Source organism: Schistocerca gregaria, chromosome 5 (genome assembly GCF_023897955.1).
Source record: "Schistocerca gregaria isolate iqSchGreg1 chromosome 5, iqSchGreg1.2, whole genome shotgun sequence".
Taxonomy (NCBI): Eukaryota; Metazoa; Arthropoda; class Insecta; order Orthoptera; family Acrididae; genus Schistocerca; species Schistocerca gregaria.
The window spans coordinates 500262908-500290840 of NC_064924.1; the positions used below are offsets into that span (position 1 = coordinate 500262908).

The following is a 27933-nucleotide window of genomic DNA, read 5'->3' on the forward strand; positions in this document are numbered from 1 at the left end:
ATGGAAACTGAAAAGTCAGTTGGTGCTGACCTATGGCACTATTAATGATGTACAGGCAGCAACAAAGTGGACAAATGACAGCATTGACAGATGGCAGGGTGTGACCTTGAGGTGGCTAATTTTGTTACTACCGCTCTATTCAGTCATGGCAGTGAGTGTATTGCGTGCCATTGTACTTCCTCCCCCCCCCCCCCCTTCCCTGTTAGTCACAAATTATGGTAGAGGAAGCCTGGTGGTAGGGATCTCTCTAGTTTTACCTTAATGGTATGGAAACATGTAACAAGCAATGTTTGCTTAAAATTGTAGGAACTGATAAGCATCCCAGAAATGCTCGTTAATTGAATCCAAGCTGTAACTCACAGCTCACTCGTAAGGCAGATTTCAGGTCAATTGAGGCGTCAGATCCCACCCATCGGCTTTGACCCGTGACGCAAGGATGTTATGTTGTGTGACCTCATGATGGCGTGGGGTTTAGTTTGTTTTTTGTTTGTAGATGTCATGTTGCGGTGGGTTGTGTCCTCTGGTGGTGTATTGAGTTCATTTGGGTGTCGATGCATCTTTAGGTCATGATTGTTATAGAACGGAAATTAGTTTCAGTGAGTTAAGAATTACATTTCTGGCACTGAACTTTATGGTAAGTAGTCGTTTATTTGGGTCTATTGTTCGCGTGTTATAATGTTCGGTGCGGTTTTTGTGTGTTGTAGGGTTGGTGTTATTTACTGCATGTGTTGGTGGTCGATGTTTTGGTATAAGCACTTGTGGTTGATTTAAGTATCTTAGGGGGAAGTACTAGATTTAAATTTTTTTGGTATCGTCAGTTGTATTTGAGCTGCGTAGCTTATGGGAAGTGACCAATTGCAATTTGTCGTCGTAGGTGTGTGTGTGTTTTGGTATCGTGAGCTCTTGACCTGTACTGGTCAAGAGAAGTGTTAGATTGTAATGCCATTGTGACTGTGCATGTTTTGGTATTGTGAGTTGCTGTTGACCTATATAGGTCAAGGGAAGTGTCAGATTCCAGTTTTTGTTGTTTTAGATGTTGGTTTTGTGGTATCAGTAGTATGCTGTGTAATTATAATTTTTGGAGTAGTTGGTTTTTATTTTGTGCTATTGACAATTGTGGTTGAGCTATGTAGGTGAAGGGAAGTGACAGATTCCTGTCCTTATTGTATGTGTAATGGAACTTGGGTATTTTGTGGTGTTTATATCGTTGTTTTGTGTGGTTTCGGATTGTGTGTGCCTGTGTATTTATATTTAGTTTGTGCCTATCCAAAAAAAAAAGCCAATTTCCTGTGCTGGTACCATTAGTTTGATTATGTTTTTGGAGAGATGTGTGTGTTGGTTTTATATGTTTGTTGTCTTTTATGTAATGTCATAGGCACTTTTTTTGGAAACGTTGAATGATCCTTTCTGCCATATCGGTGATGTCGTGGGTCAAAGCAGACAGGTGGAATTGGACACTTCTGTATTCCCTTGTTTTCTATTTCCTTTTTAATTCTACCTAGTAATAGTCCCAGGCTGAGGATGGATATATGTTCTCTGAAATAGAATATATATATTATCACAGATACATTTCAACTTGTTCTGACTTAGGTTTTTTGGTTTCATGTTGTACTATTACATTGTGGACAGGATCCAATGGCACTACAGGATATACCATTTTAAGTATTTACTGCCTGACCTGTAGGCAGTTCCATCTTTATTCTATTTGTTAAATAGTAGTTTAGAGGAAGTTTCATATCAGCGCACACTCCGCTGCAGAGTGAAAATCTCATTCTGGAAACATCCCCCAGGCTGTGGCTAAGCCATGTCTCCGCAATATCCTTTCTTTCAGGAGTGCTAGTTCTGCATGGTTCGCAGGAGAGCTTCTGTAAAGTTTGGAAGGTAGGAGACGGATACTGGCAGAAGTAAAGCTGTGAGTACCAGGCGTGAGTCGTGCTTCGGTAGCTCAGATGGTAGAGCACTTGCCCGCGAAAGGCAAAGGTCCCGAGTTCGACTCTCGTTCGGGCACACAGTTTTAATCTGCCAGGAAGTTTCATATCAGCGCACACTCCGCTGCAGAGTGAAAATCTCATTCTGTCCAGTTACAGTTAAATTTGAATATCCAGCAAGCAGTACCATAAAATCTGGAAGGGGGAGGGGTAGTGGTTCCCACTCATGAAGCCATCAAATCAGTCAAAAACATCAGAGCAAGTGGTGAAGTCTCCATTAAAGCAGAATTATTGAAATGGTGATAACCAGAGATTATAAATGGTTTTTAAACCTTCGTCTTGAACATTTAGAAAACTGAAAAGAATCCAGAAGAGTTGGAAAATAGCATTACTCCACCTGCTACATCGAAAAGGAGATGAACAAAACTTCAGCGATTAAGGGGTGCCATTTCTGCTAGTGGCATATAAAATATTATCAAAAATTCTCTGGGAAAGAGCTCTAAAAACTTTAAACAATTGTAAGAATTTGAGTGGTTTTCAAAAGGGAAAATCCTGCCCAGAACAGATTCGTAATTTAATCAATAATTCACTGCAAAGTTAACAAACCCAAAGTAGTATCATTTATTGAGTTCCAAAAATCATTTGATTTGGTAGATGGAGGAACAATAGATAAAATAATTAGAAAATCTGGTGTTAAAGCAAGATTAGCAAACATAATTTGTGAAACTTTGACTAATACAATATCTAAAGTTAATTCATGGGAGATTTCTCATTTTAAATGAGAACTGGTATTAGACAGTGGGATTGTTTATTACCTTTACTGTTTAAATGCATTATAGAAAAAAAGTATTTATCTGGAATTTGGAGCTAAAAAATAAAAATGAACCAATAATTTTAGGAAGGTAAAAATATTAAGCTAAACTGCCTGGCTTTTGCAGACAATTCTGAAATACTTTCAGAAAATCTGATGGACACAGTTATCAAACAAATGTTCAGGAAGAAACAGCAAATTTAGCTGGTCTCAACATCTCGGCTGAAAAAATAAGATTCATGAAAGTATAAAAATGCACAAAATTTTATAGAAAAGCAAATCAAATAAATCAGTGTAAGTAAATTTAAATATCTTTGAAGAAAATATACCATACAGTGGGCTAGAAAAATTTGTGGTAGATGTGTTATTGAATGGGAAGAGCATATGGTTTTACAAAGAATATTTACAAGATATACTTATCTAGAATAACGAAACTAAAACACTATACCACCATGGTTGATCAGAATTTTTATACGGATGTGAATGCCTTACTAACTGTAAGCTGGACTGAGAATAGGTACTGGAAAGGTGGATTATTAGAAAAATAATGGGTGCAATACAAACTAAAAGATGGATTGAAAATAAGAAGTAATGAATCTCCAAAAATGTAGAGGAAAATTTCAGAAGAAATGGCTAAAGGATTATTAATCTTTTTGCTAGATGTTGTGCACAACTTGGTCTGTTGTCTTTTTATGGTTTTAGACCATGACCTGTTGTAAGGCTGTAGAAGACTTGTTCACTGGCTGCATGGTAATTACTGTAAAGGAATTAAATACTACTGCTCTGTTCTTGAATAATACACAGACCAGCGGTATTTATAATCTTTATATTGCCTGTAACTGTATACACTAGAAACTATATATATGACTTGTCAAAGTTTATGTCCACCTTGAAACCTTGAAATAGAATGAATATTTCATTAATCTCTCATTTGCTAAATCACATTGCAATTCTCAAAATTATATATTCCCCAAGGACTTTGGCCCTTCTTCACTCTACGTCTATGATAACTGGAACGTCTGTATTTGCATCTGCACAAATATTGCATTTCTTGAAGCTGCTGTGATCGCCATCACATCTGAGACACATGTTGTCCCTTGGCATGATTCTTCACATGAAAATAAAATAACTGGACAATATTTGTGCTCTCCTGTGTGAGCAGTTATTTTATGATTTCATTTGTGAGTATCCTTAGACTTCCATACATGGCTACACTCTGTTCAAATTCTTCAGAAACTTTTCTTGCCATTGCAAGTCTACATCGTATATTCTCTTTCAGCTATCGTCAGTTGTTTTACTGCTCAAAGGCAAAGCTCATCTAACACTTAGTCTTGTTTTCTAACCAAATTCCCTTGGCATTGCCTGATTTAATTTGACTGAATTCCATTACTCTTGTTTTGTTTTCATTAATGTTCATCTTATATCCTCCTTTCGGATACTGTCCACCCCTTCAGTTGCACTTCCAGGTCCTTTGCTGCCTCTGACAGAATTAAAATGTTATTGGCAAAAACTAGAATTTTTATTTCTTCTCTCTGAACTTTATTTCATACTGTAAATTTTTCCTTTCGTTTCCTTTACTGTTTGCTCAGTGTACAGGTTGAGTAACATTGACAATTGGCTGCAACCCTATCTCACTCCCTTCTCAAACACTGCTTCCCTTTCATGCCCCTTGACTCTGTTTTCTGCTTTCTGTACAAGTTGTGAATAACATTTTTCTCCATGTATTTTATCCCTGCTGTCATCAGTATTTCAACGATAGTATTGGAGTCAACATTTTCAGTAGCTTTCTGGGAATCTACAAATGCTATAAGCATAGGTTTGCCTTTCGTTAACCAATATTCTAAGAGATGTTGTAGGGTGAATATTCTCTTGCATGTATTTCTCTGGAATCCAAACTGATCTTCCCCAAGATTGCTTTAAAAGTTTTACCCATTCTTCTTCTGTAAATAATTCAAGTAAGTATTTTGCAATGATGACTTATTAAACTGATAGTGTGGCAGTATTCACACCTGACAGCATCTACTTCCTTTGGAATTGGACTCATTACATTCTCCTTGAATTTTGAGTTTTTTACTTGCCTCATAAATCTTGCTCACAAGATGGAATAGTTTTGTCATGGCTGGTTATCCCGAGGCTGCAGTAGTTCTGGTGGAATGTCTTGTACTCCAAGGACCTTGGCTCTACTTTCTTTCAGTTCTGTCAAATTCTTCTCACCGTATCATATCTCCCATATCATCATCATCATCATCCTCTTCCATTTCTACAGTATTGCCATTAAGTTCATCTTCTTTGTACAGACCCTCTGTATATACTCCTTTCGGCTTTCCCTTCTTTGCTAGGGACTAGTTTTCCGTCTGAGTGAATGATATTCATACAGCTGGTTCTCTGCTCCAAAGACCTCTCTGGAATTTCCCTGTAGGTGGTTTCTATCTTTCTACTAGAGAAATACATTTCCAAATCCTTAAATTTGTCCTCTAACCATTCCCACTTAACCAATTTGAACTTCCTGTCAATCTCATTTCTTAGACATTAGTATTATCTTTTGTCTGCTTCACTTGCACATTTTTGTATTTTCTTCTGTCATTAGTTAAATTCAGTGTCTCTTATGTTATCCAAGAATTTCTACTAGTCCTTGTCTTCTTACTTTTTTGATCCTTCGCTGTTTCACTATTTCATCTCTCAAAGCAACCCATTCTTCTCCTGTATTCCTTTCCTCTGTTGCCTAATGTTCCTTCTGAAACACTCTGCAACCTCCTGTCCTCCTAGCTTATTCAAGTCCATCTCCTTAATTTCCTATCTTTGTAAGTTCTCCATGTATACAGCCTTTTCATGATCCTTAAACTGTCTGCAATGATTAAATTATGCTCTGTGCAAAATTGTATTAAGTGGCTTCCTCTTTCATAGGCCATGTATTATTTCGACTGGCTTTGCATATCACACTAACATCCACAGATACTAATTAAGCAGGTGGCAACACGATATTGGTTCAAAGCACTGCTTGGTACTTTTGTCAACACAACACATAGTTATTGCACATATACTAGTTAAAGGTAATCTGAAAGGTAAACTGTATGAAAAAGACTCGGCATCCTGATTCCTTCATGGAACCTAATCAGGAGCTGATGCTAAAATTCTGTTATGGATCCACAGTGCCATCGTTACTAAACCTGATAAATCCTGTTAAACATAGCAGTGTGATGAGACTGGCAGCTGGAACCTGTTGTAAAAGTCCCATTAACCAACATTTGCCATATGTTTTAACTTCCAACAATAGACCACCTACCCTTCTGCATTTGAATCCTCTCGACACTGGGCAAAACAGGTTCGTCCAAAACAGGTGAATGGAGTCCTACTGGCTCAGTTTTTCAGTAAAAGGCAGCACCTCATACTTCTTGGTTGAAGGGGATTTGTAAAACAAAACTGCCCCCCAGTCCCCCCTGGTCTCTATCCATCCTGTACAGGATGCCTAAATCTACCATTGAAACACCATTCAGTCAAGTGGATGAGTAATGACGCATCCTTAACGTTCTGCAGAGGAGACAGGATCTCCAAGAGGGACAGCACTTCCAGTACCTTTGGTACTGGTGCCACAGGTATGTGACCCTAGGGAGTTCTCCCAGTGCGCTGATTTGTAGCAGCTGCCAAGCGTTTGACAGTTGTCACGGCAATTTACAGTGGGGTTTCATTTTGGCTAGTGCAGTGTATTAAAGGACTGTGAACAAATATCTGCAAATTAGTCTCCTGATTATCTTTTAATCTGCTGAGCTAAAAACTTTAACTCCTTAACAGAATTGAAGGAAGCACACAAGATGAGATTTCTGTTAAGGCAACAGAAAATGTGGTAAAAGTTGCTAGTTTCCTCAAACTTTTTGAGGTTTGATATAGTTAGTAGACTGGAAAACAGATAAGTTAACAATAAATATAGGTAAAGCATACTCTTCTGTAAAGGAAAACCATTAGTCATCACTGTAGAATCTAAGTGACTGCAAGAATGTACTGAAACTCAGCTGCTTTATCGATTTTGTGTGGGACAGTAATGAACTACAGTAATTTTACTCCCAAAACAAGCCACTTCTTCTGTACATAAACTTGATTCTAGGTTACATTTAACAGTGTGATCTTTGCATTCACATTCCAGTTAAAGCTGCTTCCAGGAACTCAACTGTCGCAAGAAATAGCTGTGATTCTCTCTTCAAGTACTACTCAAAGTAATGTCAAAATATATTTTCAAAAGTGCTGCTCAAGGGTCTGCTTCTAGTGACAAAGCAGAGGGATTTCAAACCAAAGTTGATAGCTTTCCTATTTCATCTCAACAGATACTGTAAGGAAATTTCATTTTTGGCTGTGTTGAAATGAACTTGCAAATAGAAACCAAGTATTATTTACCTTATCACCTACTCTCATTTCAGTTTACCCAAATCATTTCAGATATGCTGAAATAGTTCTTACCAAATGACAGTGGGGAGTTGTATCTTCTCTAGCATACCCATTAACGACCTTTTCAAAATTAAGTAAATTCGTATTCATTTGCTTTGTGTAGTATACTTATCTCTGTGAGCAACCCTATATCTGTATACTGTCCTTTGATCGTGTGATAAAGTTCTAATGGAATTTTAATAGAAAAGAGTTGTGGGATTATTGGATGTTGATAAATTTAATTTGTATCATGTTGGAGTTGGTTATGCTGCCAGTTTTGATCAGTGAGGGAATGACTACATCTATTTGGAATGAAGTTTGTGACAGTTATCCATAGTTTATTTTGTTGTAGGTTGGGTTGAGATTTAGAGAAACCAACAAATGTGCTACCCGAAGAAGTTCTAAAATTATTGAAAAGATGAAGTATAAGTTCAGAAATTACACTCCTGATGGATAGATGGTGTATCATTGGTCAAAGCAGATTTTCTGCATCTGTGACAGCTCTTTATCCATTAATTTTCAGATCTGTCCTAGAGTAGCCCACAGGCATAAAGGGATGTAACTCTAATCAGAATTTGTCAGAACTTCACATTGAGTTTTTAAGATGTCTGTGTTTTACATGCTATTAAGATATGGAAAGGGTCAGGTGTGTGTGTGTGTGTGTGTGTGTGTGTGTGTGTGTGTGTGTGTGTGTGTGTGTGTGTGTGTGTCCCAAGGTTTATCATTCTTTTTGTTTGCAGATAAGTGAAGATCGCTCTAAAATACGTAGATCGCCAGACCAGCCGCTACCTGTATGGAATGAAGAACGGCGGAAGGAGTTAATGACTCGCACTCTTTACTTAAAAGGCTTTCCTGTACAAGATACTACTCTTGACAAACTGTTAGACTTCTTTGCGCAGCACTCGACAGTTGAAAATGTTCAGGTAAACAGTGACACCATACTATTTAAAGATATTGTGCTGATGTAAAACTACAGGGGAGATTGAGTCATACAGTAAACTAATTTTGCTTCATAAGTATTTCTTTTGTAGCATTATATATAAAATTCCCTTTGACCAATGAAAATTACTTTGATGTTCTTACAGCATAGGTGGTCTTTGTCTTCTTAACAAGCTCAACCCCTGGAGTAAAATTTACGTTGCATTATGCAGCACGAGAAAGTTTCTTGGGGGTTTTGGTGCTGGGTTTACTTGGGTTGTACATGAAGAAAATATTAGGGTTCAGTACAATATTTGCCAGATAAGTTATTAGTTGCTTTCATGACATCACATTTATTGGATTTATTGGCTTTGCCAACACGCAACCAAATTATTATCTACTGTTTCATCATGGGTCAAGTCCCATGTCCTAAATTTTCTGCCTTGATACCCAGGAGATTAATGAATGTGCTAGAACACATGCTCTGTTTAGATGAGACTTTCTATTACATAACTTAAAGACCCACTTTGATTGGTCCTGATTGTCAGTTGTTTCCTTGGAACAGTCCAGATCATTCAAACATTGTAAGAAGGAACAATAAAAAAAATCATAAAAATGTTAGTATTTCACTCTACATACTCTCAAATACCCCAAAACATGAACTAATTCTGAATTCACTAAGTATTCAACAAAACCCTAATGTGAAAGGAAGTACATTGTTCATTTCCTTCAGCAATCACTTTTATTTACTTAACTTTCATTCATCTAATCGATTTTCAGAGGTATATTGATGCTTGTCTCTTGCTCTTGCCTAAATATGCCCCCTAAGTTCAAACACATCTCCATGAAAACTGTATAATGGATAGCTTGAAACCATTGTTCAACATTCTGGAAGATTCTAGGACATTGTAGAAGAAACACATTGGCCACTTTGCCACTAGATTCAGGGTTTACAGGGGCATGCATGTGCAGGTGCATTATGTAATAGTGCACTCTCTTGTGACTTCACCCACTTTGAAGGTATGGCATTCAAAATTGTAACGAATCATATAGAATATGAATGAAAAGGACGCCTTTTTTCATTTTTATTGTTTTTAAGGTTTTTAATTTTTGACAACACAGTTACAAAACTTTTGAATACCCAACATTTTTCGTTTTTTGGATACTGCGCAGTAGTAGTATAAATTGGGTTCCTGAACTCCTGGTTTGTAAAAGAACAATATACAGCTGACCATACAAAAAATACTGGTCATAAATGCCTTCCAATGTATTTGAATGTCTGACTGTGTGTCTTTCAGCAGAATCAAACAATGGGTACTTAAAGTACAAATATCAATGTAAGAAAGGAGATTGCTACTTACCGTAAAGAAGATAAAGTTCCAAATAGGCAACACTGTTTGTATACAGTGCCTGTATTTTAATTGTGCCTGTATGCATCTTCAATTCTTTATGGTAAGTAGCAGTCTCTTCTCCTACATTGTTGACAGTGAGTCTGGTATGGTAAGTAGCAGTCTCTTCTCCTACATTGTTGACAGTGAGTCTGGTTTATTGTTATTGCAATCTCTAAACATTGACTGGGAATTGCTGAAAAAGAGTAGGTGAGTTGATAAGGATCATTGGTATGTGATATGAGAAAGTTCTCTCCAGCTGTTTGATTTGTGGGATGATAGTAGCTTCAGTGACATAATTACACATACTTTTAATCTGAAACTAGATTGTATTACAAAGTTTGACAATTCAGATGGCTTAGTAGGTAATCTAATCATAAATCAATAAGCCATACATACAACTTGCCAAATATACGTTTTTTAATTCCTTTAGCCCCTATGGGGGCATAGGACATCTGAGAAAACTTGCCATCCATTTGTCTTTTGCCATTTGCATCAATTCTGCCTAGGTCTTGCCATCTCTTTTTGCTTCCCCTACCTTGTTCCCTGAGGTTCCATTCCAATGCTTTTCTCGATGGTTCCATCTGGCTTTCTCAATGTGTGCCTCAGCCACCCCCTCTTTCTTTCTCGTATCTGGTCTTCTATAGGCATCTGGTTTATTTGCCGGAGCTCCTCATTACATTTTTTTCTGGCCACCAGATACTCATAATGCTCCGGAGACATCTATGAAGCGTAACTGGGATGTTATCTTTTTCCAGCTTTCACTGGTGTACATGACAGCCTTCACATTTGTATTAAAAATGTTTTTTTGGTACTTATTTCTATTATTCCATATTGTCTACATTGTATGAAGGCAGCATTTGCCTTTTTAATGCAGTTTTTCACATAATCTCCAGCTCCATCTTCTGTCATACTACCCAGATACAGGAGTGAGTTGAGTCCCACCCACTGCTCTCCTATTAAGTGGCACCTCCATATTCTCTGAATTTACTCTTTTCCTTTGTTTTGCCTATATTTATCTTGAGGCCAGCAGTCTTTTTTCTTTTCTTTCAGTAGGTTTAATTTAGCTTGCATATCGGTAAGCCTTCGAGTTAATAAAACTGTCATCTGCAAAGGTGGCAGGGATAAAATACATGGAGCGAATTGCTATTTAAAATTTATACAGAAACCAGATGGCAGTTATAAGGGTTGAGGATATGAAAGAGAAGCAATGGTTGAGAATGGAGTGAGATAGGGTTGTAGCCTAGCCCCAATGTTATTCAATCTGTATATTGAGCAAGTAGCAAAGGAAACAAAAGAAAAATTTGGTGTAGGGTTTAAAAGTCCAGGAATAAATAACAACTTCCAGGTTTGCTGATGACATAATTGTCGGGGACAGCAAAGGACTTATAAGAGCAGTTGAATGGAATGCACAGTCTTGAAAAGAGGATATAAGATGAGCATCAACAAAAGCAGAATGAGGATAATGAAATGTAATTAAATCAGGTGATGCTAAGGAACTAGTTTAGGAAATACTCCACTTAAAGTAAGTGGATGAGTTTTGCTACAGGAAGTCTTTTCTAAATGTATTTGTATGGAGTGAAGCCATGTATGGATGTGAAAAATGACACCAAATAGTTAAGGCAAGAAGAGAATAGAAGCTTTCGAAATATTCTGCTACAGAACAGTGCTGAAGATTAGGAGGAGGTGGTACTGAATAGAATTGAGAACAATAATTTGTTGTAAAACTTGTTTGAAGGAAAGTATCATTTTGTAGGACACATTCTGAGGCATCAAGGTATCACCAATTTAGTACTGGAGGGAAGCATGGGGGTAAAAATCGTAGAGGGAGACATAGGAATACAGTAATCTCATTCAGAGGGATGTAGGTTGCAATAGTTACTCGGAGATGAAGATACTTGCGCAGGATAGAGTAGCATGGAGAGCTGCAACAAATCAGTCTTTGGACTGAAGACCACAACAAAAAAAGGGCATTTTATAGTTCCAACAGAATGTATATTGTCACTTCACACACAAAACATACTTTCACCTGGGGAAAAGTATATTTGCACTCAGGAAAGTGTCTTTGTTACTGGGGAATCAGGAAATTTTTCTTGTCCTCATATAGACCATGTCATAAGGTGACAATATATACATGTGCAAAATGTAAAGTTGTATCTGGGAAAATAATGAACTGGTACATGCACATGGTGACACTCTTTGCTAAGTTTACATTTCAAACGTGTATATGTCCACTATTGGCAGTCTTCTCCATCCGAAGCCAGACAAAACACTCCAACACCAGGTGAAGTGTTGGATGGACCCCATGGTGTCAAGTTGTGTAGGCTGTCAAAGGCTTCTCTACAAAATGCAGCTGATAGGAAAGGACGTGACCCTTTACCCGAGAGACATAGCAATACAGCTTGACATCTTCACCAGGAATGTTTACAGGTGGCAGTTGTAACACAGCTATAGTGTCATTTAAGAAATGTTAGAGCACCTAGCATTTTGTTGTGCGTGGGCAGGTTATCTGAAATGTATCTGTGCTGTGGGCCTGGGGGTTAGAATAGGCCTGAGGTATTCCTGCCAGATGTATGAGGCGACAGGTTATCTGAAATGTATCCCCGCTGTGGGCCTGGGGGTTAGAATAGGCCCGAGGTATTCCTGCCAGATGTATGAGGCGACTGAGTGTCACCTCTCAGCCTTTGTGATGGTCCCTTGTAGGGTTTGACCTCCATTTTTCAAAGTTTTCCTGAAGATCAAGCCAATTGGGGAAGGGCACCTTACAGGGTGCAGTGTGTCTATCGTGCATTGGGATCTTCAGCCCACTTTCTCATCGTAGCATTGCAGTTCTGCTCATCCTCTATCTCTTGGCCGAGGACACCTTCCTGGATATATTTCCTCCACCCACTATGCAGTGTCATTTTTTGTGACAATGATGACTGTGGAATTCTGCACCTCATATCAAGCACAGTAGCCAGTCCGTTCTGGTGAGGCTGCCATGTACCTTGTTGGTTGTAGCCCCCCTGACTACACAGGGATCGATCTGCTGGTGCCTGCTCCGGTAACTCCCCACGCATGCCAAGAAGTAGATGCCAGTCACCATGTGGCATCGGGACTCCCAGCAATGGCCATCCTGCCAGGTGGCCTTTGCTGTGGCTGGGTGGAGCCTGTGCGGAGGACAGCTGTTCGAAGTGGGTGGCATCAGGGTGGATGACACATGCGATAAAGTGTACCATGTCGTCACTTCCTGGTGATCGAACACCAGCAATCACTTAAGTGTTCAAAGTCTCAGTACAGTGCAAGGAAGTATGATCCTAAATCGTTTCTCCCCCTGACCACACCATGGAAGGAAACGCCAGGAAGGATGGCAGTGATTCTTACTTGGCCCGTCACCTTTTCTGTAAGAGCTGATGGGGGACTCCTTTGCGTCGATGGCAATTCAGTTTTTTGTAGATCATTTAGAGGACAAGTTGGGGAGGTGGAGGGCTTGTCCAAAATGCGGTCAGGGTCAGTCTTGATAAAAATGGCATCCTGTGTCCAGTCATGGGTATTACTCGCTTATGACAAGCTGGGAGATGTTTTCGCTACCATCACTCCTCATAAGAGCTTAAATATGGTCCAGAGTATTATATTTCACAGGGATCTTCTTTAGTCTTGACGACCTGTGCACCAACTTAGAGCAACGAGGAGTTCATTTTGTCTGGCGCGCTCATTGGGGTCCATGGGATAATCAGGTTGCCACAGATGCCATCATCTTGGCCTTCGGGGGTGACGTATTAAGCAAGAAGGTGTTCTGCTGTGATGTCAAGAAATATATCCCTCCCCCCAATGCAGTGCTTTAAGTGATGGAAGTTCGGCCGTATGTCTTCCTGCTGTACTTCAAACATAACATGTCGAAATTGTGGGTGTCCATCCCATCCCAATACTCCATGTGCTCTGCCTCCCATCTTTGTCAACTGTGAATAGCATCATTCCACTTGCTCACCAGACTGCAGGATTTTACAGTGAGAAAGGAAAATCATTGAATAAGAGACCCTGGACTGACTGACTGACTGACTGACTGACTGGCCAAGGCTAAGAGGAAACTTGAGCACCTACATCCTGTATCTATGACCACCTCTTATGCTGCCGCAATGAGAACAGTTGTAGCCCCATCTACACCTTCTCCCTTGATAGTGGAGGTACTGCCTCCCTGTTGTTCCTGCGCTTCCTACCTGAGGAGCACTGTCCCTCGAACCATCTGGGAAACCATTCCCCACTTCTCAGCTGGAGAAGTGTCTTCTTCAGCTCCTCTCTAGGAAGGGGTCCCTAGGGTCACTCCCTTCCCAGGTTTCTGCTAGTGGGAAAGAAGACACCTGCCAGCCTCTGAAGTGCCCAAAAGCAGCTGGTCGTGGGGCTTCACAATCATCCTCTGTCCCGTAGACAGAATCAGTGAAGCCCTCCCAGCCAGAGAAACCCAAGGATCAATGAGAGAAATCAAGAAAGACCCCCTAACCAAGGGAATTGGGGTGGCACCAACACCACTGCTGCCTACGAACTCTGCGTCAGAGGATAGCTGAAGATTATGGCGTCAGCTAAGGAGCTAGATCTCGCCAGACCCTCAAACACAATGGATATAGACTACTCAGGCAGTAAGTCGGTGGCAGCAGGTGACACTGAGGCATAGACTGCCTCATTGTTTCCTGCCTTCCCAGTCTCATGATGTCATTCCCTAGTGAAATGACTGTTTGTTCCACCAACTGGCTGAACTATGGCAACTGTTTAGCTTTACACTTGATTTCTACAACCCCACAATGGTGGGAGAGCACAATCATTCTGGTACTAAAACCCGATAAAAATCCACTTGATGTGGATAGCTATCGGCCCATCAGCCTCACCAACGTTCTTTGTAAGCTGTTGGAATGTATGGTGTCAGTGGTTTGGTTGGGTCCTGGAGTCACATGACCTATTTGCACATGTCAGGGTGGCTTCTGTGAGGATCACTCTACAACTGATAATCTTGTGTCCCTAGAGTTTGCCATCCGAACAGCCTTTTCCAGATGCCGACACCTGGTTGCCGACTTTTGATTTACGTAAAGCATATGACACCACCTGAGAACATCCTGTCCTTCCCACATAGTATGAGTGGGGTCTCCTAGGCCCGCTCCCGATTTTTATCCAAAACTTCTGTTGCTCCATACTTTCTATGTCCAAGTTTGTGCCTCCCATAGTTCACCCGTATTGAGGAGAAGGCATTCTGCAGGACTTCGTATTGAGTGTGTCTCTATTTTTAGTGGCCATTAACGGCCTAGCAGCAGCTGTAGGGCTGTTGGTCTCACTTTATCTGTATTTGGATGACTTGTGCATTTTGTATTGCTCTCCAGTACTGGTGTTGCTAAGCAGCACCTACAGGGAGCCATTCACAAGCCGCAGCCTAGACTGTAGCCCACGTCTCCCAGTTTTCAACTGCAAAGTTGTGTGTCATGCACTTTTGTTGGCATCGTACTGTTCATCCAGAACCAGAACTTTACCTTAATGATGATCCACTCACTGTAGTGGAGACATTGATTTTTAAGACTGGTTATCAATCTCCGATTGAGTTAGCTACCTCACCTTAAGCAGAAGTGCTGGCAGCACCTCAGTGCCCTCCACGAGCTGAGCAACACCAACTGGGGTGCAGATCACTTTACACTGCTGCAGCTCTACAGAGCCCTTTTTCAATCCCGCCTTGACTATGGTAGTCTGGTTTATGGTTCAGCGATGCCCTTGGTGTTCCATTTTCTCGACCCTGTGCACCACTATGGCGTTTGCCTAGCGATGGGAAGTTTTAGAAAGAGTCCAGTGACCAGTGTCCTGGTGGAGTCCCTCCATTGCGTATCCGATGTGCACAACTGCTCGCCAGTTATGTTGCACACATTCATAGTTATCAGCTCCTGAATTATCGTCTCCTTTTCCACACACACAACAGTTCATCTCCCGCCTCGATGGCCCAGGTCAGGGCGTAAGATTGCAGTTCTATGTGCAAGCCCTTCTCTCCGAACTGGAGTCCTTCCCTTCAGCACCTCTACTTGAGGTCCATTCATGTACACCTCCATGGTGTATGCCGTGACCAAAGCTTTGTCTGGACCTTTTGCATATCCCTAAGGACTCAGTTAACCCCACCGCTCTCTGCTGTCACTTCCTCCCAATTCTTGATGCGTACTGGCGGGGCTCTGAAGTTATTTACACTGATGGCTCGATGCCTGATGGTAATGTTGGCTTCCCCTATGTCTCCAAAGACTAGATTAAACAGCATTTCTTGCTTGCTGGCTACAGCGTATTCACTGCAGAGCTTGTGCACTTCAGTAGATCCGTTCCTATTCTTCACTGTTGTGACTCCCTGTGCAGCTTACAGGCTATTGACCAGTGCTACCGTCGCCATACTTTGACAGTGAACATCCGGGAGTACATCCCTGGAATGGTCCAGTCATTCATTGGTGTTTGTGTGGACCCCGGGACATGTCGGAATCCCAGGAAACGAATTTGCCGACAGGCTACACGGAAACCGCTTCTGGAGACAGGCATCTCTGAAACACCTGCATTCTTATGCTGCAAGGTTTTTTGGCTTTGGGAGATGCAGTGTCATAACAATATGCACAAGAAGCTGCATGTCATTAAGGAGACTGTGAATGTATGGAAGTCTTCGCCACAGGTTTCTCGCAGGGAATCAGTTGTCTTCTGTCAGCTCCGCATTAGCCATACATGGCTGACATGGTTCTCTTCTGTTGCGAGGAGCCGCCTCAGTGTCACTATGTTGTCCACCTCTTGCTGGACTGCCCACGTTTAGCTTTAGTACATGTCCTTTGTCCCTTAGTGTCCTCCACCCTATTACTCTTAGGGTGGAAATTTTAATGTGTTGCTGAGTGGCTGGCTTCTCCTTTTTATTTTATTCTCATGGTCAGGCAGCCATGGTAATCTGCTTTCTTGTTTTTAATCTCTCTTTCCCTGTTTCTCACATCTGTCCTTGTCTTGTCCTATTTTGTCCGTTGTAGTTTGTTGTCCTCCTGTCATTCTTCCTTTCGCCTGTTATTGTGCCATATGTCTTTATTTTTCTTCTTTCCCTTTTCTGTTTATGGGTTTGAAACAGATACCCATGTGCAGAACTTCGGTTACTGTGTGTTGACATTCGTTGTCAGTCATTACAAAAGCAGATGGCCTTGCAGTTTGAACCCCCGCCCCCATTTAAACCGACCAATCTGAAATCTATTGAATTTGACACACTGTTGATGTGTGAGAGGCAATCTGTATCTACATTGTCAATTCTGGAAATGTGCTTTGTTGGTGCTAAATGTTAGGTCATTATACTGATGAGGGAAGCAGTTGTTGCTGTTCCACTTGAAGGCTTAGATGATAAATTCCCTTGCTTCCATCTATGGCCAAAAGTACACACATCAAAAGTTTTGCATCAACCCGATTCCCAGACCTCGTGAGGATAGACGCTGACTGTGGCTATTGGCCTTTGAGTGTTCACACGTCACTAAACCTGCCCAAACACGCAAACAACCATGAATGAGCAGCACCTATTAGACGGAGGGGTCCAACAGCCAGTCAGTTGGTCATTCCACCAGGAAGGAGGTAGATGGTCAACACCGCAGTTTTATCACATCCGCATTGTTACTTTTTGCCAGGATGGGCTCTCAGAAAGGGACATGGAGATTGAGAGACAGGAACTGTCGATGGCATGCTGTGCTCAGGTTGCCCAAGGGCTACTACTGCAGTGGATGACCGCTACCTATGGATTATGGCTCGGAGGAACCCTGACAGCAATGCCACCGTGTTGAATAATGCTTTTTGTGCAGCCACATAACATTGTGTTAAGACTCAGACTGTACGCAGTAGGGTGCATGTTGCGCAACTTCACTCCCGACGTCCATTGTGAGGTGTATCTTTGCAACCACATCACCATGCAGCACGGTACAGATGGACCAAACAATATGCTGAATGGATGGTTCAGGATTGGCATCACATTATCTTCATCGATGAATGTCACTTATGCCTTCGGCCAGACAATCATAGATGTTTGGAGGCAACCTGGTCAGGCTGAGTGCCTTAGATACATTGTCCAGCGAGTGCAGCAAGTTGGGGGTTCCATGATGTTTTGGGGTAGCATTACATGGAGCCGACGTATGCCACTGATAGTCATGGAAGCCACCGTAACGGACGGCTGCACGATACGTTAATGCCATCCTCCAATCAATAGTGAAACTATATCAGCAGCATATTGGTGAGGCATTCATCTTCATGGATGAAAATTCTCGTCATTGTGCACATCTTGTGAATGGCCTCTTTCAGGGTAATGACATTGCTTGTCTGGAGTGGCCAGCATTTTCTCCAGACATGAACCCTGTCAAACATGTCTGGGATAGATTGAAAAGAGCTGTTTATGACCGACGTGACCCACCAACCACTCTAAGGGATCTACACCGATTTGTTGTTGACATGTGGGACAGTATGGACCAACAGTACCTTAATGAACTTATGGATAGTATGCCATGACGAATTCTCTATTCCAATTTTATGTACAGGTTCTGGAACTGAAGTGATGGACAACTTTTTGGTGTGTGTACTTGAGTGCTTTATACGAGACAAGAAGTTCATGGTAATAGGCACCTCACTTGTCTGGTGACAGTGAGAATAATAAGTAAGTGGTTGCCAGGAGACGGCTGACAGTTACTGCAGCACTGTACCAATAGCTGACTTCGGGTCGCCACTAAAGTTAAGGTGCATCAAGCCGGGGTGTGCCAGTAGTGCAGCATTCACCATACTCTGCTTTGCAGTGTTAAAAGTGGAGCACATTGCATTGTTCCACTGAACTGGAGTATTGCCTCTAACCTTTGTGCCGGCAAGTGCTGCAGTTATTGTTCCTGTTCTGCTGAACACAATACATGCCAGCAGTAGAAATTACAGTCTTAGGAACTTGGATAATTCTTTAACAGTGTTCGGCTTCGGTGTATTCAGGATGATTTCAACCTTTTCTGGGAATGGTAGGGAGCCTGCAGAAGATATTGTATGGCCAAGGAAATTAATCTCGGATTGCCTGAACACACATTTAACCATGTTGAAGACCACACATACTGCTCTGAGCGCTTGAACACTTCAATAAGGTGACGTTGGTGTTGCTCCTTGTTGCTGGAAAGTTTAGAATATCAAAGTAGCTAAAATGTATGCCTTGCAGAACTGACGCACTCATTGCCATGTCTGAGCAATATTCTGTAAGTCAATTCATGTACCAGGTGTAAAAGTATGAAACCAGAATTTCCCTATAAATGGTGCTAGCTGTCAGTGTAGGGCCCCTGAGACCACATCTGCAGCACCATCTGCTTTTGTAATGGCTGACAACGAATGTCAACACACAGTAACTGAAGTTCTGCACAAGGGTATCTGTTTCAAACCCGTAAACAATTAAGAGATGTGTGTCTAAAAACTAAGATTTGCAGACAGCATTGGTTTTATGTTATCATTTGAGGAAAATTGCTGCAGAATCGCATAAATGCTTGTTGAAGCTTTCAGCAAATATCCTCTTTGGAACGTGCTGGAAGCCACCGAAGGAGTTCGAAGAGAACAAATTGCAGGTCTTATTGGATAAAGATGATGATCAACAGGAACTCTTCAAACAACTGAATGTGATGCAGAAAGCTGTTTCTATTTGGTTGAAAGCTATGGGAAAGGTGCAGAAAGTGGGAAAATGGGTTCTACATGAACTGAATGAAAGACAGCAAACAAATCGAAAGACCTCTTGGGAAATGCTTCTTGCCAGATATAAAAGAAAGTACTCAGATTGTTATAAGTTGTCACAATGGATAGGCCTTGAAAAACTGGACACAGATCAATCAAGAAAACAGGAAGAAGTTGTGTGGAACTTTGAAAAAATAAGCAAAATATACAAACTGAATAGACCTTGCGCAAGATAAGCAATATCAAGGAAAATGTGAGCTCAGGAGTGCCGTGGTCCCGTTGTTAGCGTGAGCAGCTGTGGAATGAAAGGTCCTTCATTCAAGCCTTCCCTTGAGTGAACAGTTTACTTTCTTTATTTTTGCAAAGTTATGAACTGTCTGTTCGTTCATTGATGTCTGTTCATTGTAATAAGTTCAGTGTCTGTTTTGCAACCGCACCACAAAACCATGCGATTTGTACATGAAAGGACATGCCACTCCAATGGAAACCAAAAACATTTGATCGCGAGATCATAGGCAACAGATTCCTCCGCAGGAAAACACGTCTGATATATTCTATATGACACTGGTGAAGGCATGTGCGTCACCTGACAGGAATGTGTTGCCTCGACCCACCTAACTTGTACACTTGGTGAATGGGTAAAAAGATTCTTCTTCCTTGCATGATTTAGGTTTTCTTGTGGATGTGATGATCACTCCCAAAAAAGTGATAAAAACAGAAGAGTTTGTCACATAAACTGCAACAAGTGAATGCAACAGTTTCACAGTCGCACAGTTTTTCCTGTGCTATGTCAAAACATGTTTTTAATGTTTTCAAATTTTTCCATGTGTAGACTGTCAAATCCTGCGTATGTCCAAGCAAATCTGAACATGTCCTGGAATTTTGGAGAGAGAAGCTGATTATGTGAGAATGCCTGAACTTTGATAATTGTCTGAAAATAAAATATTAAACTTTTCACCCGAAAAAGACTTGAACCAAGAACCTCTCGTTCTGCAGCAGCTCACGCTTCCCATGGGACCACGGCACTCCTGAGCTCACACTATCCTTGATGGTGCATATCTTGAAGTTGGACTACTCAGTTTGTATATTTTGCTTTTTTTTTTATAGTTCCATACAACTTCTTCCTGTTTTCTCGACTGATCTGTATTCAATTTTTCAAGCCCTATCCACTGTGCCAACTTATAACTAAACCTGAGGGGGGTACGATGGGGAGGTTCCCTTGTCGTAAATCATGGCTGAATCCAGGCAAACCATAAACGCCTCACTGCAAGACCAAATAACTTTGGAAAGAAGTTTGGCAGGATCAGGATGTCATCTGTTATGAGCTGCTTGAACCTGGTGAAACCATTAACACTGATCACTACGAACAGCAAATTATAAATTTAAATAGAGCATTATGTGAAAAGACTGGAATATGGAGAAAGGCAACACAGTCATATTGCTCCATGATTACACCCCATCACACCCAGCAAAACAGCTCAGGGAAATGATCGAGGCATTGAAGTAGGCAATACTAGGGCATACGGCTTATTCTCCTGACTTGGCTTCATGCGAATTTCATCTATTTGCAATCACTGGGAGAGACACTCACTGAGCAATGCCTCAATTAGTATGAAAATGGCTCACTGACTGGTTCCTTTCAAAAGAGCTGGTTCCCCCCCTCCGCCCCCCTCCCCCCCCCCCCCCCCCCCCCCCAATTCAAAACCTGCCGGAGAGATGAGAGAAATGTTTAAATAGCAATGGGGATTATTTTGAATAAAATATTGTTTATCAGTTTCAAATTGCAGATGTGTAATTATTGCAACCAAATTCCAGTTTCATACTTGTACACCTGGTACACCACACAGATAACCCAATTGAAGTGATAATAGCTAGTTTTGTATGCCTTTGTCTGCTGCTGGAGTCCAGGTATAGGCTTTGACAAAGTAGAGTACACTGGATATGGTTGCACCATCCAAGGAGCAATTCTAGTCTTGCGTCGACAGTACTGGGTAGCGATCTGGCCCAGTTCTGTTGTTAGTGTGATACTCTCCACATGGATACTACGCTCCACATTTCTTAGGTACTAAGTGTAGAGGGGACAACCATGGCCAGTAGGTTATAGTAATGCCTTCTTTGAGTGTGGTGTCATATTCTGCTTTAGTGATAACCAGGCAGTTAGGTGACAAACTCCTAGGTCTGCATGATATTAGTGGACCATCAGTAATTTTTGTATGGTGCACTGTATTATGTAGCACTTGTTCAGGAGCCAACGCTTCGAATTAATGTAACAGAGGCATACTTTAATCACTCCATTGTGTTAGCTTGGTGCTGTGCATTGCTGCACTGCAGTGAAATCCTGTAGTAGTCGTGTCAGTAATGCTGTCAATGAGCCGAGCATTCATTGTCCACCATGCATCTCAATAGTTACTGAGTATGGATGTAGGTGGTAATAAGACAAAATATCAGAACCCATTATTGCTAGAGGGCTGACAGTCTGAAATCCAGTTCTGTAACTGTGTTCCCTGCGTCAATATGGAAGACTTGCTCATTGCTGACAAACAGAATGCCATCAGAGGTCTGCAGCGATGCGCTGTAGTTCGTGGCAATATACTTAAATGAAAACCATTGTCCACTAAATATTTTTATCCTGATTTCCTGTTGCCGATAAACAGCTGCACCTATAACAGTCTTCTGCTAGCATTTGGGAAGGAACTCAGTGCAGTGCATTTCTCTGCCTGCTCATTGAACTTGAGATGGTACCAGCATATGGAATGATCTGCATTAGAAGATGCAGCATTAGTAAAGGAACGACTCTGTGATCTATGGTATCACTCGCTATCTTTGGTGGTGGCTGCTTTGAGACAACATAATGACATAGGTGCAGCTAGAATAATGGCTGTCCAACCTTTGTGCCAAGTGGTGGTGCTTGAAATACCTCTCTCATGAACTGTAAAACATAGAGAGGCACTTAAGTACATAACAGGTCTGAGCTGTGAACAGATTAGGAGACATTACACATGAAAGCAGAATTGTACCTGAATACTTGTAACTTGGAAACTCTATAATTGAGTTCAAATTAATATGCAAAAGTACATAATGCCAAAAATGAATAAACTCTTGTTGCTTGCAAGCTCAGGTGAGTGTGTTCATGAAGATAAGTGCATTTATGACAACTTGCTGCAAGCAGCAGGAGGAAAATACATTTTGTATTAAGTGCAAATGCTAATCCATTAATATGTAGCCTATTCCACATTGTGTATATGCTGATTGACTTTTGTGTGTGGGTAGTTAGTCATATTAGTCAATTGGTCCTGTGATTTGTTCAGAGACTGTGACATAGTGTAGTCTGAAGCCTTCAAGATACTCTATATACCATTTTAGTTTACATTACTTCACTCTTGCAGGGGAGAGAATTTTATTCCTGTGAAGATAATTACTTCCATATTCACTATGAACCTGTCACACAACAGGTAAAATCAAAAATCTTAAGCTAGTCATTTATTACAGATGCGGACATACAAGGACAAAGCAACAAATAAATTTGTATTCAAGGGATCAGTGTTTGCCACTTTCCCTACTAAAGAAAAAGCTGAAGAATTCTTGAACAAGGAAATAAAATACGATGGGAATGATCTAATCAGGAAATGGCAGTAAGTAAAATTTTTACTTTCCTCTTTAATGACCTAATATGCATTTGAAATTTGTATGTGAAAAACACAATTATTAATGTATTTGAATAGTTTTTTTAGACATAGGCATCTTTCTTAAGGAGGGAAAAGGCCATAAGCATAGTAAAGTTAGTAATATCGTAAGTTTAGAAAATGTCTCGTACTTAAGGGAAGTACACTGTCTCATTCTAAGTAAGAACACACAACAGAAGTTGTGTGTGCAACAGACAGTGTGGTGACAATGAATTTTCTTTTGTTTGGAACACACAGTTTGCCAGTGTGAACTGTGGAATATTTTAGTTTGTACAGATTTTTGAAAGTGTGTGTGTGTGTGTGTGTGTGTGTGTGTGTGTGTGTGTGTGTGTGTGTGTGTGTAGAAGTATGTCAAAGGGCATGTGCAAAATGGATTGAATATATACTGTGAGTACATATGTGCTATCATGTCTGTGCCCTCAATAGTGACACAGAAAGAATTTATTGTACTTGGGAAACATGAATATCTGTAAATAAGGTCAATACATCAACAAAAATAATCAAATTTTGAAACTATATAGTGTAAACAAAGGAAAATTTCCTTTCCAAGCAATGGCAGGAGAATACACCTACAAAATTAGGTTTGAAGGAAAAGGACAAGGTCAGATAAGGTTTAGTAATCGCAAGAGTTCAGAAAAGTCACCCAGGACCCCTGGTCATGGGAGACTTACTGGATGGAACGAGAATGAGGATAGGAGGGTGTATAATTGCAACACACATTATCCTGTTGCAGAACATGGTGTACAATGTGACAGTTCTGACCTCGGTGCCTGTTGCATCATATGTGCCATGTGGATTCTTCCTCCAGAGCCTAGCTGCTCAGATCTCTATGGGTGGGGGCTTGTTTTTAACTTAGGTTAATTTCTTTGGCTTCAGCAATTCTTATTGGTAACTTTCTTTCTTCAACCCTTTCAATTTTCTATATATTTTATTTTCTGACCTTTCTATTTCCTCCCCACCTCTACAACAATAATCAGTCCTTCCATCTCTCCCCTGATTTGGGGTTCTGGCTAATATCACTCTACACATGGCCTAAACAAAAATGGAATATTATCACCTACACTAAGTGATCATAAGTATCCGGACACCCCAAAATGTATGTTTTTCCCATTAGGTGCATTGTGCTACCACCTGCTGCCAGGTAGTCCATATCAGTGACCTCAGTAGTCACTAGACATCATGAGAGAATGGGGCACTCTGCGGAACTCTCGGACTGAGAATGTGGTCAGGTGATCAGGTATCACTTGTCATACAACTGTACACGAGATTTCCACGCTCCTAAACATCCCTAGGTCCACTGTTTCTGATGTGATAGTGAAGTGGAAACGTAAAGGAACACAAAAGCGTATTGGCTGACCTCATCTGTTGACTGACAGATCGCTGGCAGTTGAGGGTTGTAATGTGTAATAGGCAAACATCTATCCAGACCATCACACAGGAAATCCAAACTGCATCAGGATCCACTGCAAGTACTAAGACAGTTAGGCGGGAGGTGAGAAAACTTGGATCTCGTGGTCGAGCAGCTGCTCATAAGCCACACATCTCTGGTGAAGGACAAATGACACCTCACTAATCGATCCGATGGCAGGGTGTGGGTATGGTGAATGTCTGGTGCACGTCGTCTGCCAGTGTGCGTAGTGCCAACAGTAAGATTCGGAAGTGGTGATTTTATGGTGTGGTCATGTTTTTCATGGAGAGGGCTTGCACCCCTTATTGTTTTTGCATGGCACTATCACAGCACAAGCCTACATTGATGTTTTAAGCACCTTTTTGCTTCCCACTGTTAGAGTAATTTGGGGATTGTGATTGCATATTTCAACACTATGGAGCACCTGTTCATAATGCATGGCACCAAGAGAGGTGGCACAGTGGTTCAATGCTGCCTCCAGCCATCCTTATGAAGGTTGCCCGTAATTTCACTAAATCGCTTCAGGCAAATGTCGGGATGGTCCCTTTCAAAGGGCGCAGCCGACTTCCTTCCCTAATCCGATGACAGATGACCTTGCAGTTTGGTCTCTTCCCCCAAAGAACCCAACGCATAATGCATGGCCTGTGGTGGAGTGGTTACATGACAATAATAATCCTGTAATGGACTGGCCTTAAGAGTCCTGACCTGAAAGCTTTGGGATGTTTTGGAATGCCAACTTCATGCCAGGCCTCACTGATAGACATCGATAGCACTCCTCAGTGCAATGGGCTGCCAATCCCAAGAAACCTTCCATCACCTGATTGAATGTATGGCTGCAAGAGTGGAAGCTGTAATCAAGGCTTAGGGTGGGCCAACACCATAATGAATTGCAGCATTACTGATAGGGTGCCATGAACTTTTAAGCCTGTCAGGTGTCCGGATACTTTTGATCATAGCCTATTAACTTCTGTGCTAGTGGAAATTAATCCTTCCACCTGTTGCAAGGACATGTGCACAGTTGAACAGAAATGGGTGGCAGTGTCTGGGTGCACCTCCAAAAGATTTAAAAGAATATTTTAGTGTTGTATGGATGGTTGCCTTGGCAATTTTTAGTGAGTTCAGTCAGCCACAAATTTCTGAATCTTCTCTCTCCACACTCCCCTAATAACATTTTTTCACCGAAGAATAAGTTATTTGTTTATATTGTTCGTGCATGATCAGTGAAGTACGTGTTAAAATAAAATTAGGTGTCAAAATTATTGAAATTTAAAGGTTGCTAAAGAAGTGAACAAATTAGCCAGTGGGTCAATTTTTTCAGCAAATTGCTCTTGATTATTTCGTATATATGCTATTTGTTGTTACTTTCCTTTTGCTGTCTGGTAAGATAGAGATAATACACCTATTTCAAAACATTCTTATTAATTTAGGGAAAAAATGTTATTTTACACAGATCTGTCTATGTAGAAGAAAAGAGAAAAGAACGAGAAGAAGCAAAGGCAAAGAGGAAAGGTGGTGCACAGAATGAGGTTTGTATATTTATCTACTCTTAATTGAACTCAAAAATATTAATATAAAAGAAAAATATTGTAGATAAATCCATACTGTAGTCAGTAATCCAGGTATGTATCTCACAGACTGTAACTTGCAGTTGTAAACAAAGTTCATTCCAGGAGACATAATTAAAGGGGAGATTTATACCACTGAGGTTAATTTGTTGTTAGAAATTAATCTTCAGTATCAGTGCAAGAGACATCTCTTATTTTAAAAGCTGGGAATTATTTGGTTCAGTAACAGTATTAGAGAGGGAAAGCTGCTACTCACCATATAGCAGAGATGCTGAGTCACAGATAGGCACAACAAAAAGATTCTCACAATTGTAGCTTTTGGCCATTAAGGTCTCTCTCTCTCTCTCTCTCTCTCTCTCTCTCTCTCTCTCTCTCTCTCTCTCTCTCTCTCTGTGTGTGTGTGTGTGTGTGTGTGTGTGTGTGTGTGTGTGTGTGTGTGTGTGTGTGTGTGTGTTATTGACAAAGACCTTAATGGCCAAAAGCTATAATTATGAGAATCTTTTTGTTGTTCTTATCTGTGACTCAGCATCTCTGCTATATGGTGAGTAGCAGCTTTCCTTCTCTAATATTGCTACATTCCTTCCTGGATGTTCCATTGTTTCTTTTGCATAGTGTCTCTTTTTGTGATTAATGCAATTACTGATTCATTCTAGAAATGTTTTCTAACACATATTAATCATTTAACATGTTTATTTCAGGCTGATAAAAAGGCTCTCCCCAAGGGTGCAATCTTGCATCTGAAAGGCCTTACCAGTGATATTTCAAGGGAGCAAATAAATGAGAAACTGTCAGGATATGAGGCAGATGTAGCTTACATTTCTTATGATAAAGGGGATGAAGAAGGTTGGATCAGACTTCAAGGTGAAAATTCTACAAAAGCTGTGAGTATGAAATACCAGTTAATTAGGCAGAATTGATGGTCAGTACTTACCTTAATCAAGCGAAATTCAAAATACTGCCAGTATAAAACCTTAAAGTAAGAAGGAAAAATCCTTAAGTGTCAGCATTTTGATGTTCCTTCATTTGTGAGGATTTTTTTTTTTTGGGGGGGGGGATGCTAAGTTGGAAAGCAGGATTGGTTCTGAACTTCCAGCTTGAGATATGAGACAAAAGATAGAAAAGACTTCAGAAAATAAAGTTCACACCCATTCAACCCTTTTCCTTCCTGAACAGGAACATAAGTTCGAAAAGCTGGACTAGTTTTTTCCCCTCTAGTTTTAAGAGTTTCAATTAGCATTAGTTTGACTTTTGCCTCATGAAGGTAAGAGATGACCAACATGTGTCTGCTTTTATTTTAACTGTGTAATTACTGTTTTGAGTTTTATGGTGAATCTCTTTGGTCATATTAACAATTATATGGAATGACTATACTACTACTCATCACATACAGAATGTGTTGAGTCACAGGAAAGCATAATGGAAATAATTGTTCCAAATAAAATTTACAGTTACGGGCAGTTGCCTTTCTCTAGATCCCAAGTTGTGTGGGTATCCAGGGCAACAAATAGACCAACAGTTTGGATAGAGGAGCACTTATTTACTTTGATGCTCCAACGTGTGGATTTGCAGGTGTACATAAACTATCTCCTCACCTCAGAAATGGAACAACGTATGGTGGGCTGCTGCTCCATCTGATAACCATGGCACAATCGAGGGGACTACTGCAACATGGCACTCAGCCTTCTGCTTCTCCCACAAGGAATCCACTGTTCTATGTTGTCTCCATGTTAATCATATCAGTTTTGTGTTAAAACACCCTCACATTGTGGTTGCAGAGCCTTACAGTTGCTGGAATGCCCCTTACGTTTGGTCCTCATAGCTAAATATGGACTTCATGACTCGTTGCCTTGGATATTGACAGACTTTTCAGTGATTGAACTGGTTCTCAGCTTTCTTCACGAATGTGATTTTTATTCTCAGTTATTAGGTCTTAATCTGTTTGGAGCAGAGGTAGCTTCTGTTGTGTAGTGGGTCTGGGGATCTGCCTCCTTGGCCAGACCACTGTTTCATACCTTTTACTGTGCTTCAGTTGCTTTTAGATGCAGTTTGCCTCCTTTTTTGCCACAGCCAAGTTTCCATTGTAGATGTTGCACTCTTGTTGTGCTCTTGACTCTAATGGCTCAGGAGTGGGAAGTTTCCTG

The 27933-nt window shown here is 40.8% G+C and overlaps 1 protein-coding gene across 2 annotated transcripts in view; it reads left to right on the forward strand.

The window, feature by feature from the left end:
• LOC126272459 (la protein homolog) overlaps positions 1-27933 on the forward strand; it is a 38697-nt gene that overhangs the window by 3091 nt on the left and 7673 nt on the right. For both annotated transcript variants that reach the window (XM_049975338.1, XM_049975337.1), the window contains exons 4-7: positions 7896-8078; positions 22626-22768; positions 25678-25753; positions 26491-26673. In XM_049975338.1, the coding sequence (XP_049831295.1) occupies positions 7896-8078; positions 22626-22768; positions 25678-25753; positions 26491-26673 (585 nt within the window). The remainder of the gene's footprint in view (positions 1-7895; positions 8079-22625; positions 22769-25677; positions 25754-26490; positions 26674-27933) is intronic.